Here is a 15,116-nt window from a genome sequence, read left to right as displayed (position 1 = left end):
TCTGTATGGAGTTTGCATGTTCTCCCTGTGTCTGCTTGGGTTTACTCCAGGTGCTCTGGTTTTCTCCCACAGTTCAAACACATACAAGTGAGGTAAATTGGAGATATCAAATTGTTCAGGACTGTGTTTGATATAACATTGTGTGAACTGATGAACCTTGTGTGTAATGAGTAACTACCATTCCTGTCATGAATATAACCAAAGTGTAAAACATGACGTTAAAATCCTAATAAACATAAACATATAGGCAGTTGGGTGGTGCAGCGGTCTGTTAGACTAGCCCACCACTGCAAGACCTGGGTTTGAATCTCTCGGCTGGCCAGATGTCTAAACAGACATGATTGACTATATCTAGGGAGTTGTGCTGGGGTATGGTGGATTGTATTGGTGCCTTGCACAGGGTGTTCCTGCCTTGCATTCAGTGTTTCCTGGTGGAACTGGGCCTGCCGTAAACCTTGATCAGGATAAAGCGGTACATATAGTATAACTATATGTACGACAGCATGTTAGGGGGTCTGCGGCGTCTGATGAACTTACCACCTGTTCTCAGCGTCGCAGACATTACAGAACAAAGAACAGCGTGGCTTCAAATAGGAAGCCCGCTGATTAGTGCGTACGATCGGCACCTGCGCGCTCACTATTTAAGTGGGCGTTGTCAGCTTGCCGGCGTCGCACCTTTTGTTTTGGCTACCGGCATTCGGCTGCATCGCTTCAGCCTTTTCTTTAGTAGGGACTGGTTGGTACCTCCAGGTGCCATTAGGTGGTTGGAGGCGTAGGGTCAGGAGGCCCGAGGTAATTAGGTTTAGATTTTGTAAATATTCGCTGGTGCGATTTTCGTGCAGCCCTCGCGCTGCAGTTTATTTGCGCTGCATTTTTCGTCAGCAGCCGGTTAGCTGCTGGCTAATGCTAGCGCCGCTGCTCGCGCACTGCCGTGCTTTACAGCGGTTTCGGATCCCCGGCTTTTCACAGCGCGTTTGCTCTCCTGGTAAAGAGCCGCGCCTCAACCAGAGCGATCCGGGTTCGCGTCCTAGGTCCGCAAATTATTGTTGCGGCTCATTTTGGTAAACGGCCCCTTCCCAGCTTATAGCTGGTGACAGTGCCGTTCGGGATTTCCCGGAAGTCTGTTTTTCTCTGCCTTTAGTCCTGCTGTGGCGAGGTATTTCGGTCCGCAACCGGCGAGTCAGCGACCGCGGTTCGAGGCTCGTGTTTAGTGTTTGCTTTTGTTTTCTCTGTTCTTTTTCCTTTTCAGCCAAGACGTCTTCGGCAGCGTTCGGGATTTCCCGAATTGTTTTTTGTTGACTTCTTTACGCCCTTTTGTTGTTTATTATTATTTCCTTTAATAAAGATCTTTCTGTTAACTCCGCATTTTGGGTCCTCCCTCTCTGCTCATTATAACAGAAAGGTGCGACCATAATGGACCCAGCGGAAACCCCACCCCTGACAGACGTCCTCCGTCACCAGGGGGTCGCACTGGGGAGGCATGAATTGGCTTTGTCAGAGCTGACACAGCGGGTGGCCGACATCGCCCAGCTGTTGTCGAACCTGGCGGCCAGTTCGCGTCCTCCCAACCCCTCCCGTTCCATTACCTCCTCCAGCTCCCCCTGTAGGGGTTGAAACCTCCATTCCGCCCCCCGAGCGTTTTTCAGGGGAGGCGAAGAAATGTCGAGGCTTCCTCCTACAATGCTCCCTCACGTTCGAGCTACAGCCGTCCCGCTTCCCCTCCGAGCGCTCCAAGGTAGCATTTATTATATCTCTGCTTACCGGTAAAGCCTTGGAGTGGGCTACCGCCTTATGGGAACAGAACGCCCCTGAATGCGTTTCTGAGGCTGCCTTTAGGGAAGCCCTGAAGGACACCTTTTTTCACCCCACCGGAGGTAGAGAGGCGGGTCCGCGATTGCTCGAACTATCCCAGGGGGGGCGCTCAGTTGCCGAATACGTTATCGAGTTTCGCACTCTGGCGGCTGAGTGCGGTTGGGATGAGGGGGCATTAGTCGCTATTTTCCACCGCGGTCTGGGAGAAAGAATTAAAGACGAGCTGGCTACTCGAGAACTTCCCACTTCTCTCAAAGCCTTCTATCTCCTGGCGACCTCAATTGACACACGACTCCGACAACGTGCCCGGGAGCGAGGGTCCCACCAACCCTTATTTCGGCCGCAAGGTCCGCCTCGGGCCGCTTCGGGAGATCAGGACCCGGAACCCATGCAACTTGGGTCTACCCGGGGGGCCGCCCAGCGTCCATCCGACCCCACCTCGAGAGCGCGCCCTCGGTTAAATGAGTAAGCCGCTCTTGTGGCAGGGAGTCGAGGGCGAGCCACTCCACCATCCCTGGGCAAGGCCTTTTTCTCAGCGCATCGTTGCGCTGGGAATCTGGGTCCACCGATCTCAAAGTCTGTGTCGATTCAGGCGCGGTGGAAAATTTCATTGACCACAACCTGGTACATGGGTTGGGGGTTGAGCTCCAGCCATTACGAGTCCCCATTGCTGTTCACGCCGTGGATGACCGGGCGGTGGCCGGGAGTCCAATCACGCATCAAACGTGTCCTCTCACGATGCGTTTGGGGAGTCATGAGGAACGGGTCACCTTTTTAGTGACCCAGGTTCCTCAACTCCTAGTGGTATTGGGGCACTCATGGCTGAAGAAGCACAACCCCCAAATCGATTGGCAAACCGGGTCAATCTTCGCTTGGGGAACGCGGTGCCAAGATGCTTGCCTGTTGCCAGCGAGCATGTCATCGGCCCCATTATCGTCCGTCGAGACGACCCCTGATTTGACTCGGGTGCCCCCCGTGTACCATGACCTACAGGAGGTATTCAGTAAGTCCCGGGCGCGGGACTTGCCCCCACACAGACCTTTTGATTGTGCCATTAACCTACTCCTGGGCACCTCTCCTCCTAGGGGGCGCCTCTTCTCCCTGTCGGGACCGGAGAGGATCGCCATGGAGGAGTATGTCAAGGAGGCACTCGATCAGGGGTTCATCCAACCTTCGTCCTCCCCAGCTGGGGCGGGATTCTTCTTTGTGGGAAAGAAGGATGGGACCCTGCGCCCCTGCATCGATTATCGAGGTCTGAACGCAATAACGGTTAAGGATCGTTATCCGCTGCCGCTGATGGCCACAGCTTTTGAAGCTCTTCAGCGGGCTTCCATTTTTACGAAGCTGGATCTACGCAGCGCTTATAACTTGATCCGTATCCGGCGAGGGGATGAATGGAAGACTGCGTTCATTACGCCCACGGGGCACTATGAATATCTGGTGATGCCCTTTGGGTTAATGAATGCCCCCGCGGTCTTCCAACGTTTTATCAATGAGGCCTTGCGGGAGGCCCTTGACAGATACGTCTACGTTTACCTAGACGACATCTTAATTTTTAGCCGATCCATCGAGGAACATGTCAGGCACGTCCGTCGGGTTCTCCAGCTTTTGCTCGACCATCACTTGTTCGTCAAGCTGGAGAAGTCCGTGTTCCACGCCCCATCAGTCTCCTTTTTGGGGTTCATAATTTCTCAGGGTGCTCTGCAGATGGACCCGGCTAAAATAAAAGCAGTGGAGGACTGGCCAACTCCTAGTTCCGTACGCCAAGTGCAAAGATTTCTGGGCTTTGCAAACTTTTTCAGGCGGTTCATTCGGAACTTCAGTACAGTCGCCGCCCCTCTGACCGCCCTGACGGGGAAAGGTACGTTCAAGTGGACGGTACAGGCTCAACAAGCCCTTGACAGACTTAAAACTCTCTTAACGACTGCTCCAGTGTTGCAGTTGCCCGACCCCGAGGAACCCTTCATAGTTGAAGTGGATGCCTCGGATGTCGGAGTAGGGGCGATATTGTCCCAGAGAGTGGGCCCGGAAAAGAAGCTCCACCCTTGTGCCTTCTTTTCGCACCGTCTAACTCCCGCCGAGCGTAATTACCCGGTCGGAGACAAGGAGCTTTTGGCCATCAAGTTAGCACTTGATGAATGGCGACACTGGCTCGAGGGGGCTAAACATCCCTTCCTTGTCTGGACTGACCATAAGAACCTGTCGTTCATCCAGCAAGCGAAGCGGATGAACTCTCGCCAGGCCCGCTGGTCCCTCTTCTTTGGTCGGTTCCACTTCACCCTGTCCTACAGGCCAGGGTCGAAAAACATCAAGCCTGATGCTCTGTCCAGGCAGTGGGAATCGACCAGACCGGTAGCGGAGCCTGGTCCTATTATTCCCCCGAGTCAGATTGCGGCCCCAGTAACGTGGGGCATATTCAAGACTGTTCGGGACGCTCGAGCAGTTGAGCCTGACCCAGGTGGAGGGCCACCTGACCGACTGTTTGTACCATCAACAGTGCGCCGTCAGGTGTTTGAATGGGCTCACGCGTCCCCATTTGCAGCACACCCAGGAGTCTCTAAGACCCTGGTGCTATTGCGCCGAAAATTTTGGTGGCCGGGGATGGAGGGGCAGGTCAAGGACCTAGTCCGAACCTGCGCTGTCTGTGCTACTAACAAGAGCACAAGAGAGCGTCCTCGCGGACTCCTCCATCCATTGCCAGTACCTTCGAGACCGTGGTCCCATCTGGCACTGGACTTTGTCACAGGGTTGCCAAAATCCAGGGGATTTACGGTGGTACTGGTGATCGTAGACCGGTTCACTAAATCTTGCCTCTTCATCCCGATGCCCAAGCTCCCGTCCGCCATGGCCACAGCACAGGCTGTTCTGCAACATGTGGTGAGAGCACATGGGGTTCCGTCCGACATTGTGTCGGATCGGGGCCCGCAGTTCATCAGCCAGTGCTGGCGAGCCTTTTGTCAACTTCTGGGCGCGACGGCCAGCTTATCCTCAGGATATCACCCCGAGTCCAACGGGCAATCGGAGCGGGTTATCCAAGACCTAGGCAAGATGCTTCGGTGCCTAACTGCAGGGAATCCAGCCACCTGGGCAGATAAATTATTGTGGGCTGAATTTGCTCACAATACCCTGCATCACGCCGCATTGGGTATGTCACCGTTTGAGGCACAGTACGGCTATCCCCCTCCACTGTTTCCTGATCAGGAACAAGAGGTTGCGGTGCCGTCTGTGCAGCAACATATCCGTCGCTGCCGCGTTGCCTGGCGGAAGGCAAGACAGGCCCTTTTGGCCTCTCAGCGCACCATGAAGCGCAATGCCGACCGCAGGCGACAACCGGCTCTGACGTTCCGGCCGGGCCAACGTGTCCTCCTATCGACGAGGGATCTCCCCGTCAAGGGTACCACTCACAAGCTGGCACCGAGGTACATTGGCCCGTTTAAGGTAGTTAGACGGATTAACCCGGTGACATATAGGTTGGAGCTGCCTCCCAGGATGAAGGCGCATCCGACCTTTCATGTCTCCCAACTTCGCCCGTTCGCGAGCGGGGGAGCTTTACCCCCCCCACAACCTCCCGCCCCTCGTATCATCCAGGGTGCCCCTGCATTTACGGTTCGCCGCCTCCTGGATAGCAGGAGAGTGCAGGGTAGCACCCAATACCTGGTGGATTGGGAAGGCTACGGCCCCGAGGAACGTTCGTGGGTACCGGCTCGGCAGATCCTGGACCCCGAACTGATCCGAGAGTTCCGACGGAACCGGTCTGCGGGTCTTGGGACCTCGGGAGCTGTCCCTAGAAGGGGGGGTCCTGTTAGGGGGTCTGCGGCGTCTGATGAACTTACCACCTGTTCTCAGCGTCGCAGACATTACAGAACAAAGAACAGCGTGGCTTCAAATAGGAAGCCCGCTGATTAGTGCGTACGATCGGCACCTGCGCGCTCACTATTTAAGTGGGCGTTGTCAGCTTGCCGGCGTCGCACCTTTTGTTTTGGCTACCGGCATTCGGCTGCATCGCTTCAGCCTTTTCTTTAGTAGGGACTGGTTGGTACCTCCAGGCGCCATTAGGTGGTTGGAGGCGTAGGGTCAGGAGGCCCGAGGTAATTAGGTTTAGATTTTGTAAATATTCGCTGGTGCGATTTTCGTGCAGCCCTCGCGCTGCAGTTTATTTGCGCTGCATTTTTCGTCAGCAGCCGGTTAGCTGCTGGCTAATGCTAGCGCCGCTGCTCGCGCACTGCCGTGCTTTACAGCGGTTTCGGATCCCCGGCTTTTCACAGCGCGTTTGCTCTCCTGGTAAAGAGCCGCGCCTCAACCAGAGCGATCCGGGTTCGCGTCCTAGGTCCGCAAATTATTGTTGCGGCTCATTTTGGTAAACGGCCCCTTCCCAGCTTATAGCTGGTGACAGTGCCGTTCGGGATTTCCCGGAAGTCTGTTTTTCTCTGCCTTTAGTCCTGCTGTGGCGAGGTATTTCGGTCCGCAACCGGCGAGTCAGCGACCGCGGTTCGAGGCTCGTGTTTAGTGTTTGCTTTTGTTTTCTCTGTTCTTTTTCCTTTTCAGCCAAGACGTCTTCGGCAGCGTTCGGGATTTCCCGAATTGTTTTTTGTTGACTTCTTTACGCCCTTTTGTTGTTTATTATTATTTCCTTTAATAAAGATCTTTCTGTTAACTCCGCATTTTGGGTCCTCCCTCTCTGCTCATTATAACACAGCAGGGTTGTTTCCAGATTAATTGTGCTCTAACTATATTTTTTTTGTCCACAGGACAAACGCATTACTGGGGGCTATGAGAGTGTCCCCACTGACGACATCCACATGACGCAGATCGAATACGAAAAGGAATGGCTGCACTTCATCCGAGAGTTCATCTCACCCGTCACGCTGAAAGTTTTCTCTGGATATTACACCAGGGTGAGCTGAAGCATTTACACTGTGAATAGATCCTCAGTTACCCACTGAGAGTGGAGTGATTTAAGTGAAATCATGTTCGTGCTTCAGAGCTAGGTTCAACAAACTTTTCTGATAGATTTAACATTCTAAACCTTTCTCTGAGGCCTGTTTGCTTGATTTGCATTGTGGAATGTCAACTTTAGAGAGCAAATAATGGGACCCATTCTTTTTGAGACATGAAATAAAAAAAAATAAAAATAAAAAAACTATGCTGACTGCATGCTTTTAGACTTTGTGTGGCAAGATTCACTTTTATCTTGTTCCTGCCCTGTGTTTTTTTACAGGCTTATGCTATTATGAACTTTGTGGTAAAGTACACTCCAGACAGACAGGCATATCTGAAACCCCACCATGACTCCTCCACCTTTACCATAAACATAGCCCTTAATCACAAAGGACAAGACTTTCAGGTAAATGTTTAACTATCTTTAAATATAGCAAAATGATGAGATGAAGTTGTGAGATTAAGTCATTTTTCATTATTAAATGCACTATAAAGTGGGTTATTGTTTAAATATAGGCTCAATCTTTGGGTTATTGTTCAAATATCTGCTATATAATATAATAAAATATAAATATAACTTCAATGGGCCACCTGTATTACTAATATCAGAACCAAGTTCTACAAAACTCTATTGATCTAATAGATGCACAATGGTTTTGTCTGGTATATGAGGAAAAAAGGAGAAGAAGTTAAAATAGTTTCTATTTGTCAAATTCCATAGTCTTTATAAATGCACAAATGTCTGATTAGGTCATTTTAGGTCATACACTTACAGTATAAGAAAATTATTAATACCATAGGTTCATGATGTAGAAGACATCTTTAATTTCTTACATTTACCTTGACTTTTATTTCACTGTAGACAGTATGAGCCAATAATAATTCACGTTTTGTCTGGTCAGCTTAATTTAATTTGTTAATATACCTCCATTCTTGAATTTTAGGCTTGCAACACATTTCAAAAAAGTGGTGATGGTGCAGCATTAACCAATTTGTTGTGTTGCCATTCAAGGATGTTTAGGCACAGATGATACCAACTGACAGAGTGTTTAAGGTGTTATTTTGTCCCATTCTTTCTGCAAACAAAGTGTGCATCACATTTTTCGTTTCAAAATTCTCCATACATTCTCTATTGGGGACAGTTCAGGACTGCAGGCAGGCCAGTCCAGTCCTGTTCTGCAGACCGTCTTAAAACTTTACTCGGCAAAAAAGTAAGAAACACATTTTAAAGTGGTGTTTGTGAATATAACTATGCTGGATTACTTTGACAAACCTTTGTCAAGCACTAGAATCCAATGTGGTTATATCAGCTATTGATGAATGGCATTTTTAATGTACCTGATTTAAAGATGCAATGCTGTATTTGGGATGTGTCAAATTGGTCCATAGTTTAGAAATGATTATTGAATTTGTTTACATTAAAAAAATAGTAAGTAAGAAAAATGAAGACATGAAAATTTAATTCCAATTTCTTATAGTTTACATAATAGACAAAACAAGGTATTAAACAAAGGAAACATAAAAAAAACTTGTTTATTTAATGTAAGTACAGTACATATTGAGTATAAGTACTTTTCTTTGTCAAATGAATTAATATAAAATTAGATTAAATATATTTTTTTTAATGTATTTTAGGGTGGGGGCTGCAGATTCCACAGGTATAACTGCTCTATAGAGTCTCCAAGGAAAGGCTGGAGTTTTATGCATCCTGGTAGACTGACCCATCTTCATGAAGGACTACCCACCACCCATGGCACCCGCTACATTGCAGTGTCCTTTATTGACCCTTAACCTTCCTGTCTGACTGGGACGTGTGTTTGTGTGTCTGTGAGCCCGTATTGTTGACACTTGGATTTTGAATTTTCTAAAAAAAGTTTGGATTGACATTTTCTCATGGATTTTACTGCTGTGAGAAAAGCAAAAGTTCAACAGAGACCAAAGGGAAAAAGGTGCTGGGGGAAAAAATGATTTACTTTCCTCCACATCATTTTTTGAAAATAGTTTTGTTTAGATTTTCCAGGAGCAAAAAAAAAAAAGAATAAAAAAGAAAAAAACCCTGCTGATGAGTTCATGCTGTTTATAAGGCAGTCATTTCTTCTTTCTATAATTTATTGCACATCATAGATCAGAAAATGACAACAGAATTTTATTGTAATTATGGTTCCTCATCAAACTTTAGTTTGAAAGATTTTTACTTGAAGTTCTGGTTTTCTAAATGAGCTACTTGAGCTTAGTTGTATTAAAATTCTTATGTCAAATAATATTCACCATTAAAATGGTACCAGGAATAAGACTGAGCTTGGGGTCTAAAAACTAGTCCAAGTTTAGTACTGTAAACCTAAGCTGAAAATACAGTTGATTTTATAGTTCAGTTTATGTAACCATGGTTTTGTAGATATTGGGCATCTCACTGAAAGTTTCACTGAAAGTTTTTCCTTGTAATAAAATGTTGAGCCTCAGCCACATTCATCGGTTTTAACTTATTTGAAAATGTAAAAAAATGAATAAATGAAGATGTTTTAAAATGTGTCATTGTTTTATTTTATTATAAATAATAATAATAATAATAATTTCATTTTTACTCACTCACTCACTCACTGTCTTAACCGCTTATCCAATTAGAGTCGCGGGGGGTTTGGGGGGTGTCGCTGGAGCCTATAGGCCATACAGTACGAGACAGTAAAAACACAATTAGCTAACAGAGGAGAAATAATATATCGTATAAATAAATAAATAGATTAATGAATGGGTAGATAATATGCTTAACAAAACAGTCCTAAAATTAGATTTATAGTTTGTGGGACTGCCTGACTGTTGGGGTAAGCCAAGCTTTTCCATAGCCAAGAAAAGGCATGATCCTAGAAAGTTTAAAGACTAGATGGATGAGTAGTTTGCAGACCACAAATATTATTGAATATCCTAGACTGTTGAAGTCTAAATGTTGTTAAATGTTGAAGTCAGAGGATATATATGGAGGCCACCCCCGGAATAGAAAGGGTGAAGGGCTAAGTTCAACGAACTAGCAGAGGAAGTTTGGTGCAGCTGGGATTTGAACCCCCAAAAATATAAATAATAGCCCGGAGCACTAATCACTGAGGCACCATTTGGTAAAAAAACGGTTAAAAACATTATAGGTATAAAGGTGTAAGTACAGTGGTACCTTGAAACTCGACGTCAGTTGGTTCTGGGAGTGGCGTCAGGTTTAAAAGGCGTAAAGGTTCAAAGTATTTTTTTTCCCATATTGATGTATGGGAAACCTGTTAATGCGTTCCATGGTCCCGTGGACTTGCATATATTTTAGGCTAATGTAAAATAGTGGGATTGTTTTTGACACTTATACACTGAAATATTACACATGTAATATAAAGAACACTGAAATACAATTGAAAAACGGTTAAAAACCTTTACTTCTTTAGTTTCCTTAGGCTTCTTAATCGTGGAGATGCTTGATCTTGGAATACCATATTCCATTCAGTAAAGGCGCATTCACTGAGTTTGTTTGTTTGTTTATTAGGTTTATTGGTTACATTCATAACAGAAACGGTAGTTACTCATTACAGGTTCATCAGTTCACACAAGGTTACATCAAACACAGTCATGGACAATTTAGTATCTCCAATTCACCTCATTTGCATGTCTTTGGACTGTGGGAGGAAACTGGAGCACCCAGGGTAAACCCACGCAGACACGGGGCATTCACATGAGAAGCGGCTAAATAGCTTTTGCTCTGGCTGTGCCGTTATTTCCTGTGGAGTGTAGCGGTGCACAAAGCTTAACGTGACTTATTGTACTAAAATGAGCGTGGAATTTCATTAGTGGAGAGAACTTATAAGCAGTAATAATTAAGAGGGATTTAAGGTTCCTGTGTCATTCTTTTAATACATTGTCACATTAAGCTTTTTTTATGATACGTTTTAGACTATCTCAGAGGCTGATTCTTACAATTTCTCAAAACCCCGAGCTGTAACACAAGTTTAAAAGTGAAACAGTGAGGACAATCCAGCTTAACACAGATACACGTGGAAGCTTTCAGAGTGAATTTGATGGTTATTCAACACAAATGCAAATTCGTCTCATATTCGCACTTTGATGGCGTTTTACCGCACCGCTCAAGCCAAGCGCTAAACAAAGCAGCAGTCACACACACGTCGAGTTTAAGGGTACAAATTTCTTGATGAAGGGCATCAGGTTTAAAAGATTTCAAGTTTAAGGGACGTCGAGTTATAAGGTACCACTGTATTTTGTAATTGAGAAAATGAATTTTGAAATAAATTAGGGCTGTCAAACGATTAAAATTTTTAATCGCGATTAATCTCAGAATTTTACATAGTTAATCGCGATTAATCGCATTAAAAAAAATCTGTGTAAATGTTATAGAAAACAAGGATTTTTAAGTGAAATGTTACAATTAAAATGGTGAACATATTTTATGCTAAATGTACTGATGTTAAAAACTGCTGGGACAAGAGAAAACTGTAAGGGAGTTTTAGTCACTCACATATTAGGCAGTAATACTATCCAGCAGAGAACCTTGACTTCGTATAAATGTCAGATGCGCAGTTATTGTAACAGACTTTTCTGTGGTTGTATTGTGACGATGGTTTGATGGACGTTTCTACACAAAGTGAGTGTGTTTTCACTAGGGATGCATCGATACCATTTTTTCCCAACCGAGTACGAGTACAAGTATTTTTGTACTCGCCGATACCGATACCTATTTACAATGATGCAATCTGGAGCATTATGGAATAGTTTAGTTTTTAGTGTAAAATAGTGCAGTGGAACAGTTGCTTGCCATCACTAATTGTAAAGAAAAAACACCGCACAGCCATCATTGAGAAAGCTTCTGACAAGCTAACGTAAACGTTCATTAATAAACGCACGTCATTAACGTTGTGCACATCATACATGCGATGCGATTCTGCTGATTGAAATATTTACTTTAAAAAGATAATACAGTCCGATCCCATCTGAGCCGATTCTATCAGCACGTTCGTGGTTCACCTCGGTAAATCGTAAACGACTCTGAGTCGACTCCCGCTCTGTGGTAATAACCAGTATAATTAAGCCTGAGCTTTATAATGTAAGCGAGTCACACAGAATGTTCTGTAGTATTTGGTGTTTATTTACAACCGCATCATTTATTATAACAGTAAACACGGAGAGATGACTGAGAAAAGAAACTTACGCTGTGCTTACAATTAATCGATTCCTGAATCACTTGTATCGACACTGTGAACAGAGTATTGAACACAAACACAGCTGTCGCTGCTTTTGTAACCGGTTATCTTCACTGTTAGCTCTATTTTTAAGGGTTTTTTCTCAAACGGAACTAAATAACATTAAACGTGCGTGTGAGCGCGGTCAGTGAGAATAATTCAATCTGTCTCCCGTGGGTGAAAAATGAATCGCTTTAGTTTTAGAAGTGAAAAAATCTCGTAATGTCATTTGCGTTAATGGCACTAATTTTTTTAATCGCGTTAAATTGAGATTGCGTTAATGCGTTATTATCGCGTTAACTTCGACAGCCCTAAAATAAATACATTTCTTTATGGGAAGCTTTTTTAGTGTGGTGTAGGGTTAATGTGGCCTTGGGTTCAGATGTTGGTTAGCAGACAGGCAACTGAATTCTGGATTATTTAAAGTTTTTATATATATATTGTAATAGTTTTATGGCTAGTAACAAATACAGAAGCAAGGAATCAGCTGTGGAATATGGAAGATAAGATCTGGCTTTGGCAATATTATTTTTTTCTGGATCTTCCACCCTTTATCTTCCCAATCTAGTCGTTTCAAATTCCAGATTGTGAATCCCCTGATCTGATCAAGAAGAGCCGGATTATCACACGCCCCTCCCGACACGTGTCCAATTAGTGGCCGCTTCCTTTCACTTGCCAGTTTTGGGTTTCCACACAGAGCTAAACGTGAATGAGTAAACATGGTAATTATATCCATACAAAATCAAGTCCACAACACAATCTCTGAATCCACTATAAATACCCAAGTTCCCTAAGCACTCTGATGATCCCTGCCACCCACACTAGTCAAAGAGGGCTGCAGGATGCCGCTCAGGTGGTGCAGCGGTAAAAACAGTTCATTTTTCTGTATTCTATGCAGCATGAATCACTTTTCAGGAAACCCTCTCTGGTCTCCTTTCTTTTATACATTCCAATGTTACCATCAAGACACAAATTTTAGATTACATGGTTGGTTAGCATATTAGACCACTTTGTCAACTAAGCCAATTTTTCTTTCTGACTTGGTAGGATTTCCTTACCCCATATCTTTTTTTTTTTTTTACACATATTTTCTGCTGTAAGTGTTAGAGCAACTTACACTAGCCATTACTGTTCATCCAGGAATCTTTACTCCCATGTGCGTCTGTTTAAGATTTATGTCCTGGTTGAGGTTTTTTTTTTCTGTAGAAAGAGAAATTTGAGAAGCTCTTGGGAAATCATAACAGTGTGAACTATACATTTCCATTGCTTCTGGGTCCTTTTACCAGAAATACAGATGAGATCATGTTCTGTGATTTGTCAGATCATTATAGGAGTGTATTTAGTGTGTCAGAGAATTCCTAGGAACCATGCGGGACAAGGGAGGGTTTTTTTCATCCTGGTGTTGCTCTTTTTTTCAGGGTGGTTGCTTGACTGGGCGCATATTGTTCAGGTTTTTTTTACATCTATGTGTTTAAGAAGGGAGGGCTGGAATTTTGCAGCAGAGGTCAACAGAGGTCATACAGTACCAGACTGCAGAGAAATATGTCTTTGTGGCCAGGAGAGCTACAGTGTATCACAAAAGTGAGTACACCCCTCACATTTCTGCAGATATTTAAGTATATCTTTTCATGGGACAACACTGACAAAATGACACTTTGACACAATGAAAAGTAGTCTGTGTGCAGCTTATATAACAGTGTAAATTTATTCTTCCAGCCATTACAGCCATTAATGTCTAAACCACCGGCAACAAAAGTGAGTACACCCCTTAGTGAAAGTTCCTGAAGTGTCAATATTTTGTGTGGCCACCATTATTTCCCAGAACTGCCTTAACTCTCCTGGGCATGGAGTTTACCAGAGCTTCACAGGTTGCCACTGGAATGCTTTTCCACTCCTCCATGACGACATCCCGGAGCTGGCGGATATTCGAGACTTTGCACTCCTCCACCTTCCGCTTGAGGATGCCCCAAAGATGTTCTATTGGGTTTAGGTCTGGAGACATGCTTGGCCAGTCCATCACCTTTACCCTCAGCCTCTTCAATAAAGCAGTGGTCGTCTTAGAGGTGTGTTTGGGGTCATTATCATGCTGGAACACTGCCCTGCGACCCAGTTTCCGGAGGGAGGGGATCATGCTCTGCTTCAGTATTTCACAGTACATATTGGAGTTCATGTGTCCCTCAATGAAATGTAACTCCCCAACACCTGCTGCACCCATGCAGCCCCAGACCATGGCATTCCCACCACCATGCTTGACTGTAGGCATGACACACTTATCTTTGTACTCCTCACCTGATTGCCGCCACACATGCTTGAGACCATCTGAACCAAACAAATTAATCTTGGTCTCATCAGACCATAGGACATGGTTCCAGTAATCCATGTCCTTTGTTGACATGTCTTCAGCAAACTGTTTGCGGGCTTTCTTGTGTAGAGACTTCAGAAGAGGCTTCCTTCTGGGGTGACAGCCATGCAGACCAATTTGATGTAGTGTGCGGCGTATGGTCTGAGCACTGACAGGCTGACCCCCCACCTTTTCAATCTCTGCAGCAATGCTGACAGCACTCCTGCGCCTATCTTTCAAAGACAGCAGTTGGATGTGACGCTGAGCACGTGCACTCAGCTTCTTTGGACGACCAACGCGAGGTCTGTTCTGAGTGGACCCTGCTCTTTTAAAACGCTGGACGATCTTGGCCACTGTGCTGCAGCTCAGTTTCAGGGTGTTGGCAATCTTCTTGTAGCCTTGGCCATCTTCATGTAGCGCAACAATTCGTCTTTTAAGATCCTCAGAGAGTTATTTGCCATGAGGTGCCATGTTGGAACTTTCAGTGACCAGTATGAGAGAGTGTGAGAGCTGTACTACTAAATTGAACACACCTGCTCCCTATGCACACCTGAGACCTAGTAACACTAACAAATCACATGACATTTTGGAGGGAAAATGACAAGCAGTGCTTAATTTGGACATTTAGGGGTGTAGTCTCTTAGGGGTGTACTCACTTTTGTTGCCGGTGGTTTAGACATTAATTAAAGTTTATATGGTATATTGAGTTATTTTGAGGGAAGAATAAATTTACACTGTTATATAAGCTGCACACAGACTACTTTTCATTGTGTCAAAGTGTCATTTTGTCAGTGTTGTCCCATGAA

General features: G+C 45.2%; 1 protein-coding gene across 1 annotated transcript in view; it reads left to right on the top strand.

Annotated features, from left to right (window-relative positions):
* Positions 1–9,255, top strand: part of plod2 (procollagen-lysine, 2-oxoglutarate 5-dioxygenase 2) — a 79,355-nt gene extending 70,100 nt beyond the window's left edge. Inside the window, exons 18-20 of the mRNA XM_062992289.1 lie at positions 6,561–6,707; positions 7,031–7,156; positions 8,386–9,255. Coding sequence (XP_062848359.1) covers positions 6,561–6,707; positions 7,031–7,156; positions 8,386–8,541 — 429 coding nt within the window. The 3' untranslated portion in view covers positions 8,542–9,255. The remainder of the gene's footprint in view (positions 1–6,560; positions 6,708–7,030; positions 7,157–8,385) is intronic.
* The last annotated feature ends 5,861 nt before the right edge of the window (positions 9,256–15,116 follow it).

Source organism: Trichomycterus rosablanca, chromosome 3, assembly GCF_030014385.1.
Source record: "Trichomycterus rosablanca isolate fTriRos1 chromosome 3, fTriRos1.hap1, whole genome shotgun sequence".
NCBI classification, from domain to species: domain Eukaryota; kingdom Metazoa; phylum Chordata; class Actinopteri; order Siluriformes; family Trichomycteridae; genus Trichomycterus; species Trichomycterus rosablanca.
This window is presented reverse-complemented; position numbering and strand designations above follow the sequence as displayed.